The following is an 11,546-nucleotide window of genomic DNA, read 5'->3' as shown; positions in this document are numbered from 1 at the left end:
AATCCAGTGCCTAACATATGCTAGGCAAGTGCTCTACCACTGAGCTACAACCCCAGCCCCTATTCAGCAGTTCTTAATTAGAAGAAGGGAGGATTATGTTTTTTTTTTTTTTTGTCTATATACCTTATTTTTTAAAAAATTTATCTGTATGCCATGCTAAGAATGGAACCCAGTTCCTCACACATGCTAGGCAAGCGCTCTGCCACTGAGCTATAACCCCAGTCCAGAGTTATGTTTTTTGAAGAAGTTCTCTAACTATAAAGACCTATATCTCCCACCCCAATGAAGCACAAAATGCTAATTATAAAAATGAGGTAACATAGGCCAAAAGATCTGAAATGCCAGATCTTAGGTTTCCACAACTGGTACCAGGACCAGAATCCCAAATTCTTGCTTCCCCATTCAGTGTTTTGATCCTCACTTGAATTTTCAAAAACAATTATAGCTATAATCCACAGGCACTTATCAAACTTTCCCCATTCCATCATTACCATGGCAAGTCCATCTCCAGCCCCCATTTCCCCAGAGCCAATGTGAGTCAGGTGGACAAAATTCATTGGTTCCCCAATCATGGTCCGGTCAATTCGTCTTCTTTTCTTTTTCTGCTTGAAGATGATAAGGAGTCATGTGTTAAGTCAGTGGAGGAAGGGGGAAAAGTCTTAAAAACTATAAAGGGAAGAGCTAAGGGCCTGAAGTAGCATTATGGCAGGGAAATCACTAGGGAATCAAAGACAAAATTGGAAAAACAAAAAACGACACAGACCAAAGCAGTGAGGGCAATGGCCTGCAGAGTGAATACTGTAAAAGAAAGGATATGTCAAAGTCATATCCTGGCTGATGAGGAAACAATGAGAGAAAATTGACAGGTATTAAGCTCAACCTACAACCCCTGCCCAACTCAGAATGGACAGGAACAGGAAGTGATAGCTAGGACTATTCATTTCTTCCATCACATGGTCCCTTTTATTGCATGTATATACCTGCCTGGCCATAGAAACTTTCCTGACAGAAAGGCAAGAAGTGTGTTTTTCAGAAGGTAGATCCTAGATGGTGCATCCACGTCACAGCATACGGTAACTGATTTCTGGTGTGGGGGGGTAGGAAGACTCACCGGCTGGGGTTTCTCTACCACACAGCAGCCCAGTTTGTGCCAAAATTCACTCATATTCCCTGAAGGTTCCAGCTTCACTCCTCTGCTTGAGGGCCCAGAGGGCTCTTGCTCTGGTGCCTTGGCCACCCACTTCTTACTTTCCCCAGGTATAACAATACCCTGGGTTCACTCAGCTGGATGTGTCTAGAAAAGGTAGAATCCTCAGGATGCTTAGCTAATAAATGAAGGTCAGCGTCTCAGACCTGGAGAGTATAACAGGGCCAGAAAGTGGGGTGGGCAGGCAGGTACAAAGTTACGTCTTCCTCAAAGCTGGAACCCTGGATTAGCAAAAAGAAAAAAGTTAATGAGAAATCCCTTTCACAGATGCTTGAGAAACCTCCAGATAACTCCCTATCTTCTTAGTTCTCTCTTTTAGGCCCTAATCCTATACTCAACACTAGTCTTTTGCAAAAAGATCATCACAATTTGACTCTCACAGAAAAGAACCAAAAAAAAAAAAAAAAAAAAAAAAAAAAAAAAAAAAAAAAAAAAAAAAAAAAACCCAGAGGTTAAGAAGCAATTTGTTTCACCAAGGGAGAAAAAGAGGGCTAGAGGGACTTAGGGTGATAAGATGAGAGGGGACCAAAGAACAGTGACAGAAATGAGCAAAATCTGAGGGTGTTCAATGGGCTAGCTCCCTTCATCCTGGGTTTAGGACAGAAGGGGCGGGGCACTTAAGTGACTCTGAAGAGGAAATCGTGGTTTTTTTGTTCACATAAACAAGGCCTCCACCCTTTGGCCCTCCCTTTTTCCTTACCTTGCCCTGAACACCTAGATTTTCTTTAAGAACAAGAGAGGACTAACCACCTAGGTCTTAGAAGTGGGTTGGACCTCAAGGCTCTTCTTGTGGGGAATTTCCTATCTATCTCAGTTCATTGCCCTTGTCCCTTCTCATTTCTCTCAGCTGAGATCCAAGCCCTTCCAGAAGCCACTTAGCAGTTCCTTTATTACCTGACCTTGAGATCCTTTCTGGAGGCTGTGTACACTGTTTATCTATGACCTGTACTGCTGTACACCTGTTTGCACACTCACAAAGTGGTTATATTTCCAAACACATCTTGTATAGATCATCTCTGCACATGTGCTGAGAATATTTCTATCCCATGAGGAATTATTTTCCAGCCTCCCCACCCTCTTCACATGTCCTGTCGTGCAGCTCTGCTCTGCCTCACACTCTATAGGGCCCCGGCTTCCTTGACTCCTCCCCTCATGCTGTGACCTGTTCTCTCCTCCTTCCTCACCCCCAAGCTTCAACAACCAGACGCAAGGAACTTTCCAATAGCACTAGTGTCCAAGAAAGAACTTTCTCCCCTCCTCACTACTGCCAACAGGGTAGGGCCCATCTGGCTTTCCTCTATACTCTGCATTTCCCTGTCCTAGAGTACAGAAACCTCTAAGAGTTCAACTTCAGGAATATTAAACATCAGCATGAAAAGGAATTGTTTTTCCTTCTAGGCCTGGAATCCTGGTGCTTTGGCACTGCAGACGATCTAAAAATTGAGTCTGTTTTTTTAGCAGCTTTATGATGACATAACACAAACACTGAAATAAGCTATAGGGGAGGGAAGAACCCAAGAGTCTGGGCTTTCTCTCACTTCCCTTCCCACCCCTGGAAGGGAAGGGTAATAGAGATGGGAGTCAGAACACAGCTGTCCTGAGAAGGGAGCAGTGGTCAGTGGGGAAGTCAGTCAGTCATAGGGCTGATCTTATTGGTGGTGATGGCAGGTGGTAAGGGTTGGGGGGAAATGGGAGAAAACAATGAAGAATCAGAGGAAACCCCCAACATCACCAGACAGTCTGACTGAGACTGGACTCTCAACATTCCCCACCCAGCTCAAAGCTGAGTGGACAGAGGTGGATGATGCTGGGAGGGAAGAGAAGAGGGGGAGGAGGAGGAGGGAGAAGGAAAGGGGCAGTGGAGGGAACAAGGATCTTTCTGTTTCTTTTTCAGGGATCTGACCAGAGCTGGGGTGGAGGGAGAGTGTGTGGGGGGGACTTGGCATGAAATGACCAATGATGATGAGAAGTGACCAGGAAATTCCATTCCCTAGGACATTAGGGTCTCTGAAACTTGGGGGTGGGGTCAGAGTGTGAAGATGACAGGGTGAATGTGGTGGTGGTGGTGGTGTGGGTTGGGGGGGGGGAAGGGGAACAAAGCTAGAAAAGGAAGTAAGAGCCACTGGCTGTCACTCTCCTTTAAAGCAGCCAGAGAAGAATGGGTTGAGAAAAAATGAAGTCCTGAGTTGGGAAGCCAAGAAAGAAGAGGTGCCTGAATCTGCTGCTATTTCAACCCCACAATGAAAGGGAAGGGGCTGGGAAAATAACAGGCAGGATCAAGGATTATACAGCATAAGGCCACATCCTGATAGTCAAGTAGCACTGACAACTGGGCTCCCTCAGTCCCAAAGAAGAGTGAAATATCAAACTGGGAAAGACCTCCTAAACTATTACCACCACCATCAAAGTCACACTAGGATTTAAGAGCCTCAAAGCTGTTAAGGGGCAAGCAAAAGAGGGATGGGAGAAAGGTGCCAGGGAAGAAGGATGTACAGAGGTAGTTCCCCGGTTCTGTGGTTGCCCCAAACCGGTTTTCCCAGTCGGCTGCCTCACGCCCCAAGGCCTCCAACCCGCTGCCTGACAAGCCTTCACAAGAAGCAGCTGGAGAGAAAGAGAAAGAATTGAGAACGAAGTGGGCAATTCTGGCTATACGCCCAGGGATGCAGCTGGTCTGTGTGGAGACCCCCCCACCAAACATAAAGGGCTGCTGAGGGGTCGCAGAGAAGGGGGCAGACCCCATATTTCAGTCGTGACAGGCGTTTGCCTTAGCACCAACCCTGCTCTTCCCCAGGAAAGGTCTTGTGTGGGCTTAAGAGGAAACAGAACTAGGCCCCAAGTTTCCCCTCCCCCAATACATAAAATCACAGAAGACTCCTCTTCTTACCCACTCTCCCATTCCCCAAAATTTTCTGCTTCTCCCAATCCTGAACTAGGACTGGGACTTCCCTGAATCTTTAGGACTCTGTCACTGTTCTCCGTGTCTGCCTCGATCTCAGATTTAGGTCTTCCTGGACCCAGCTCACTTCATTTTAGTCTGGGACAGGCCACCACTAAGGTCAGTGAAACTCGGAGAGCCCCCATTCCTTCTCACTTCCCCCATCACAGCAGTCTTTTTCCCTTCCACTCTCCAGCGGCTTCGGCCTGCGTACCCCCCAAGAGGGGATGAGGACAGTTAGGCTGAGAGCGCAGCCCTTTTCCCACCGACCCAGCATCGCAGCAGCCCTCCACATCCTCCCATCCTCCCCACCCCCAGCATCCGGTGCGTCTCCGCCTGGCCCGGCAGGCTGTACTGGCGGCCAGGAGCCCAGCTCCACAGTCTCACCTGCTCTCCTCGGGCATCTAGGCGCCCAACCGCAGCTGGAAGGGGCCTCTTGCCCGGTGCCCGCCAGTGTGGGCTTCCCGGGCTCGCTCCTCGCGCGGTGGGGGAGTCGAGGGCGGGCCGGCAGAGGTGGGGCTGGCCGAGGGCGGAAACGGCAGCGAAGCGATTACGAAACCCGTCCGGCTCCGAGTCGAGCTCACAGCTCCCCCAAGGACTGCTGAGGCACTGCACCTTAGAAACACGTGGGAGGGGGCCTCCTCCGCAGCCCCCGAAGGCCGCTGCTCCTACCCAGTGCACCGGAGTATGTGGACACCTCGGTGAGAGCCTGGCACCCAGACCCGGCTCTCCGGTATCTCGCGTGACCTCCACGCGCCAAGCATTGCGGGGAAAAACAAAGTGGAGCTCCCAAACGCCCCAGACCTAACCGAGTTCAGGATTTGCAGAAGCACTTTTCCTCAATCTCCTGCTCTCTGTTCCAAATGGAATAGGATCAGGTTTATTTACCCACTGTGAGGGTGAGAAGGTGAGGGGATTTGACTAGGGATTGTGGAGAAGGGTGGATAATTTTATTGATTCACCCAAACACCGGCTAACGGAAGTCCTTAAATTGAAAAAGGGACGCTCCTCCATTGCATTGTTGTCCCGAGTTTTTAATCAATAAATTAGAGGACAATTAATTGCTCATTCATTGCACTCCAACTCAGCACGGAGGTGCTGGAAAACACTGGGAATGATGATGCAAACCAATAAGCCTATGGAGATACTTTAAGCCTCCCTCCCTCCCTAAAGTGTTCTGGAACCTATCATTTGAATTAGCCGAGTCAGACGGGGGGGGGGGGGGGGCGGGGCGGGGAGTCCTTCCGCCCTTCTTAGGAGGGGCTGCATTGCAGGGGGAGACTGAGCAGGCGGACTCAGTCACTGTGGAGGGAGAGGGAGTGAGAGGACAAAGCCGTCCAAACCTCAGCAGCTTCCTTTTTCTTCATCCCAGAGCAGACCCCGGAGCCCCTGAGGCCCTCCCTACATCTTTGGAACACGCTAGTAATTCACTGATAACAGGTAAGCAAAACTGAGGGAGAGGGACTGGAGGCTCTAAAGACTGAAGGGCAGCTTCTTAAGGTTAAATAAGATTGAAGTGGGGAACAATTTTAGAGAAGGGGGCGCTATGAACAATGGGTAGTTATTTGTTCTCCGGTTTACATCTCTTCACTAAAATCTCCTTTCATTCATGTACCTAGGCGTTAATTTCTAACAATTTACATGTAGTTACTTCTCAGAAACTAACCCCATTTCAAGTATCTATTTTCCCATAATTTATTGCCCTGTGTATTTAATATCTTCAGCCTAATTATATCTTCCTTTTCAAGCTTTAATTTTTTCTATCAGTTATTTGGTGAATCTTTAGTCTTGCGGTATCTGCTTCCCCATATTTCTAAATTTTTTTCTGTAGTGTTCTACTTTTCTCTATAGAAGGGGTTTTTGGGGGGGTGGGATGTGGGATATTTTTTAGAGTATTTCTGACCTTTCTTTTAACAGAACTGCCCTCCCCATCTCAAATCTTTGCTCCAAAGGAGGCAGCTTTAGATAGGAAAGGTGGAGCTCTCTGTTGGAGAACTGCCTGATCCCATATTTAAATCCAGATCCACAGGAGCTATTGATGGGAGATTTTTATTTGCAGCTCAATAGAATAATTGGGGGAGGGTCATGGCTAATAGGAAAATCCAAGCTCATAGTGAGGCACATATGAGATGCCACAGAGCTTCCATCGCCTCCACCAACAACACCTGTCCTTTCCCCAACTTCCCATGGTGGCAGCATGACACAGCAAGGCTGGGTTGAGTAGGCCTTGGATGCCTACAGAGGGTCTGGACAAAGGGTACTTGGGTGTGTCTGTATGGCTGAAAAAAGTGTCTTTTTAATCAGTACATTTATTAGTCTTGTTTTTTCTCAGAATAGACGGTTATATTTACAAAATTACGTTTGCCTTCACTGGATAATTTAAAATGAAGGATAGTGGGAAGCATTTAATGAACATATATCATGGTACAGGTAACTATCCAAATCTTTTAAAATAATAATAGATATGAGGTGACATGGGTGGAGGGCATTTGGGGAAAGAAAAAGGAAGTTAGCTGAAAAGGAATCCTTCACAAAATTTGGAGGACTTGGGAATTAAATCTGTACTCTATTAAACATGCCACTACAAATGTCTTTACATTAATAAACACTGGCATTTTAGCTTCAATTTTCTACGTAGTCTTATGTTCTTGATTTTAATTCCACATAAATTTATATGTGTGTCTTTCTGGAATGCATTTGGTACTCTCTGGACATGGGTCAATGGCATAGCTAAAGATTTTAGGCCTTTTAAGTTAGTATTTCACAAAATTTCCTTCAGCTTTTTAAATTGCAAAATAGCACCATCAGATACTCTGGGACTATTAAGACAGTTTTTATACAGACTATAGTTGTTACAAAAGAAGTCTGTTTGTCAAAGAGCTTTTTCCCTTTTCTCAGATTCTAGCTTATTCTCTACTGCTTTTTACATTTTCACTATTCAGATGAGAATCACAGGAACAATCAGTACCCATCCCACAGAATATTTGTTCAAGAACTAAATTTTTGTAAATGTTTAGAATATGAGTGCAGGGTTATATAAGGCTGTAGGCAACTATCTATGAATAACAAAAGGGATCAGATGGGAATTATGAGATTTGAGTGCTACATAAACTGGCTGGAGGGTTTCACAAGTCACTAATTTCTAAAATGTCATTTAGTTTTAAATTTTTATTATTTTTTCCTTATGATTATTTTATTTACTTATTTATTTTGGTACAGGGGGTAAATGCAAGGATGCTCTACCACAGAGCTACATCCCCAGCCATTTTTATTTTTATTGAGATAGAGTCTTCCTAAATTGCTCAGGCTGGCTTTGAACTTGCAGTCCTCCTACCTCAGCCTCCTGAGTCATTGGGATTACAGATACACCACCACATTCAGGTTTTTTTTGGTTTTTTTTGGTACTGGTGATTGAACCCAGGGGTGCTTTACCATCCCTAGCACTTTTATATTGAGACAGAGTCTAAGCTGCTTAGGGCCTCACTTAGTTGCTGAGGCTAGCCTCAAACTTGCAGTCCTCCTGCTTCAGCTTCTTGAGTTGCTGGGATTACAGGCATGCACCACTGTACCTAGCTGATTCCATTTTTTTTTGTTGTTGTTTTTTTTTTTTTTTTTTTTTTGGGGGGGGTGCTGGGGATCAAACCCAGGGACTTGTGCTTACAAGGCAAGCACTCTACTGACTGAGCTATCTCCCCAGCCCCGCTGATTCCATTTTTTAAAGAACCTATTATGTACCCATCTTTATACTCAGGAGACTTAAAAACAACTGAGGGGATGGAAAAGAAACCAGCTAGATAAGGAAAAACCTGATAGTATAGTAAACAATCCCAGTAGGCAGAGTAAGTAACACTACTGACTCCTAAGGCTTGCTTCTTTGGATCTTAATTCCACATCTAAGCCAGAATTAGTTAATAGGTACAACCATTTTTTCTAGCTCTTTCCGCATACATGGCTCTCTGCAAATTACTGTGGAGATGATCAGAGCTGCATATCATAGGATGATGACCTCACCTTTCCAACACTCTCCCTGGACCTGCTACAGTCCCTGCATCACCCTCCTAAGCAGCTTCTCTGCTGAGTAATACTAAGTTTCCCAGGATTTATGTTGCCCCACATGCTCACACATCACCATATTCTAGATTAGGGCTTTTCTTTTTCTGCTTTAGTAGAGATATTTCACATTATGTGGAAGCATTTTGGAACCTGCTTAAGGACAGACACTAAGAGCCACAGGCCTAGTGAGAACTAATGAAGTGTGCTACAGAAAGGCCTATTGAAATTTAGGGTTCTATTTTTGAAAGCACTGGACTATTCTTTCTCTTCCTTTGGGTGCCTTTCAAGTAAAGTTTCTTGCCCCTTCTCTTGGCTAGTAAATAGGAGGGTGGAGGCTTTAATAGTCATATAACATCAGACAGGGCTGATGAACAGAATAGGTGAAAGTATGGCAAAGATCTTATTCTTCCAATCTAAATTTTACTTCCTTATCTGGAATTGCCAACCCATTTGCTCTCATTATCTTCAGGTATATTTTAGCATCTGGATAGTGTTCTAAAAAGAGGTAGGCTAGAAAGAAATATATTGACTTATTGGTGGACTAATAGATGAGAATGGCAAAGTATTCATCATATTAAAAAAATAAATCATCAGCCTAGCATCTGTGGTACCCAGAAAGTAGACTGGTTTTACCCATAGGGAAGCTTCCAGTCTGTTGAAAGAAATAATACTATTCCTATAAATAAAACATGTAACCAATGATCTGTAACCCTAAAATGATGGGACTCAGGTAAACCTCAAGAGTGTGTCAGGGAGATGCTGGAGGAAATAGGGTAGGGGGAGGGGAACCAAGTGTAAGGAAGTCGTCCTGGAAGAAGTGAGCTTATAGAAGGGTTTAGGAAGAAAATAGAAAGCACAATGTAATGGAAGGGCTTTCAGAAGTATAATGACCATTAAATAAAAGTCAGAATTTACAAAGTATATGTAAATATGTAGGAATTGGGAAAGTCTTCTAGGGACTTGGAGTCTTTTTTTTTTTTTTTTTTTTTTTAAGATATTTATGATTATACACAGTAGAGTTCATCCTCCCAACAAACTCAAATATGCATGGAAATCAATTTTTGTTTATGATCACCCCTTTGAATAGAGTCTTGAAACCTGGGAATTATAAGGTAGAAAGTTGATGGAGTTAAGCAAGACAGGAATGAACTTAACTACCAGAGGCTATACTACTGCTAGAAAGAGTGGGGCCAAATTTTGGAAGGCCTCGAAAATCAGATCCAAGTTCCACTTGATGCAGTAGGCAGCAGGTAAATCATTCGAAGATGAGAAGTTAGGAAATGGCAAAAAAAATTATAATAGAGGGAGAGTTCTGAAGCTTTTCCTAAGGAACTTGATTTATTTAGAGGCAAACAGGGATATGGAGTTTCTTTTTTTGGTGGGGGCAGGGGGGGACTGAATTTAGGTATGCTCTGCCACTGAGCTACATACCCAGTCCTTTTACTTCTTAAATTTTGAGTCTTACCAACTTACTGAGGATCTCACTAAGTTGCTGAGGCTGGCCTTGAACTTGAAATTCTCTGCCTCACCCTCCCAAATTGCTGGGATTACTGGTGTGTTACTGTGCCTGGTCTGGGAGGTGGAGTTTCTTTTTTTGGGGGGGGGTACCAGGGATTAAACCCAGAGGCACTTAACTACTGAGCCACACCCCCAGCCCTTTTTTTAAATTTTGAGACAGAATCTCTGTTAAGTTGCTTTGAATTCATGATGCTCCTGCTTAAGGCTTCCAAGCTTCTGGAATTATAGGTGTGCACTACCACACTCAACTGAGATATGGGGTTTCTGATCAAGAGCCAGGGGCCAAAAAGAGGTTGCTTTAGCATGAAGAATGGCATGTGGTTTCTTTCCAGGAAACTATGAGGGACCCTGTGAGTAGCCAGTACAGCTCCTTTCTTTTCTGGAGGATGCCTATCCCAGAACTGGATCTGTCGGAGCTGGAAGGCCTGGGTCTGTCAGATACACCCACCTACAAGATCAAGGACAGCAGCGTTGGCAAAATGACCGGGCAAGCAACAGGAGCAGAACAAGAGAAAAACCCAGAAGGTGATACCCTCCTAGAGTACAGCACCTTCAACTTCTGGAGAGCTCCCATTGCCAGCATCCACTCCTTCGAATTGGACTTGCTCTAGGCTAAGACTTACCTCTCCTTCCACCTTGCCCTTACTGTCTTCTCTTTTAAGCCCATTCCTTCTCATCCCTTTCCCAAATTAATCTTGTTCTCTTCTCTCTATTGTGTTGGTGGTGCTGATGAATCTGCCAGTTGTTTGTTTGTTTGTTTATTTATTTAACTACCTACCTACTTACTCCATTTCTCTCAAAAGCCCTCACACCAAAGTAAAGGGTTCAAGTAAGGGAGTACTGGATCACAGAAATCCTAACCCCACCCCTTGGATTAACCCCAGAAAATAGGCTTTGGGGAGGCATCAGGGAGTAGTAGTGTAAAATAGAAGACCATTTTGGTTTCATTTTTAATCAGCTTTAAAGATTGTTCATGCCCTCTGGCAGAGGGCTTGCTTGGCATGTGTAAGACCTTGGGTTTGATCCCTAGCACCACAAAAAAGAAAAAGATTGCTTAAACCTTTGTAGTTTCCTGTAGTTACCAGTAAACTTAAGTATTTTTTCCAGGGTTAGTGAAAATCTTCTAATTTTTAATTTAAGATGACTTGCCACACAGAGTGATCCAAAATGCTAAAATGATATTTTTTTTTAATCCTGCTCCCTATAATACATTCTTTTCCCCAGAGAAATTGGGGGTTAAGGTATAAAACAAGAGGAAATATTATGGAAAATGAAAATAGTTCAGAAATAGTTGAAGCTCTTTCCTTCCAAAAAGTGTTCTTTTGTTTTCTGCAGTACTGGGGATCCAACCTAGGGGCCTTTTACCACTGAACTATATCCCTAGCCCATTTTATTTTTTTAATTTTGAGATGGGGTCTGAGTTGCCCATGCTGGCCTTGAACTTGTCATCCTTTTGTCAGCCTCCCTAGTCCAAAAGGGTGTTCTTGAGCCTACTCACTTATAACTTTGCTTCTAACTGTGGGTTGAAAATTCTAAGGAAAATTAGATTTTAAATCTTAAGAAGAAACCTTGCTATTAGGATAATTTGTAAGGTTCTAATCAGTCTTCTAAAAAGCATAGGGGTTTGGTCCTGAGTAGTTAGTCTTGCCCCTTCCTCATTTGCAATATATAATACTACTAATCAGTTGGCCTCAGGCACAGTTCTAAAGCTACCTTAAGACCATGAAATGAACAATTACATTCTGCCCCTACACCTTGTTCCCACTCCTTGCAAAATTACTGCTGATTTGTGCTGCCATTTACTCATTTATTTAATAAAGACATTCAATCCCA

At 44.1% G+C, this 11,546-nt stretch overlaps 2 protein-coding genes across 4 annotated transcripts in view; one reads left to right on the top strand and one right to left on the bottom strand.

The window, feature by feature from the left end:
- The window catches only part of Cdc42se1 (CDC42 small effector 1), an 8,783-nt gene extending 3,532 nt beyond the window's left edge, over window positions 1-5,251 (bottom strand). Inside the window, exons 1-3 of the mRNA XM_047557525.1 lie at window positions 4,530-5,251; window positions 1,112-1,428; window positions 492-602 (exon numbers count right to left, since the gene is read on the bottom strand). Coding sequence (XP_047413481.1) covers window positions 492-602; window positions 1,112-1,165 — 165 coding nt within the window. The 5' untranslated portion in view covers window positions 1,166-1,428; window positions 4,530-5,251. The remainder of the gene's footprint in view (window positions 1-491; window positions 603-1,111; window positions 1,429-4,529) is intronic.
- Mllt11 (MLLT11 transcription factor 7 cofactor) lies at window positions 4,720-11,546 on the top strand. Of its 3 annotated transcripts, none has more exons than XM_047557512.1 (3): window positions 4,720-4,843; window positions 5,515-5,582; window positions 10,046-11,546. In XM_047557512.1, exon 3 carries the CDS (start codon window positions 10,052-10,054, stop codon window positions 10,322-10,324), a length of 273 nt encoding a protein of 90 aa, XP_047413468.1. In that variant the 5' UTR covers window positions 4,720-4,843; window positions 5,515-5,582; window positions 10,046-10,051; the 3' UTR covers window positions 10,325-11,546. The 3 variants fall into 3 exon arrangements, with proteins under 3 accessions (XP_047413468.1, XP_047413458.1, XP_047413452.1); XM_047557502.1 differs by lacking the exon at window positions 4,720-4,843 and adding an exon at window positions 4,894-5,049; XM_047557496.1 differs by lacking the exon at window positions 4,720-4,843 and having other exon boundaries at window positions 5,412-5,582.

Source organism: Sciurus carolinensis, chromosome 1, assembly GCF_902686445.1.
Source record: "Sciurus carolinensis chromosome 1, mSciCar1.2, whole genome shotgun sequence".
Lineage (NCBI taxonomy): Eukaryota > Metazoa > Chordata > Mammalia > Rodentia > Sciuridae > Sciurus > Sciurus carolinensis.
This window is presented reverse-complemented; position numbering and strand designations above follow the sequence as displayed.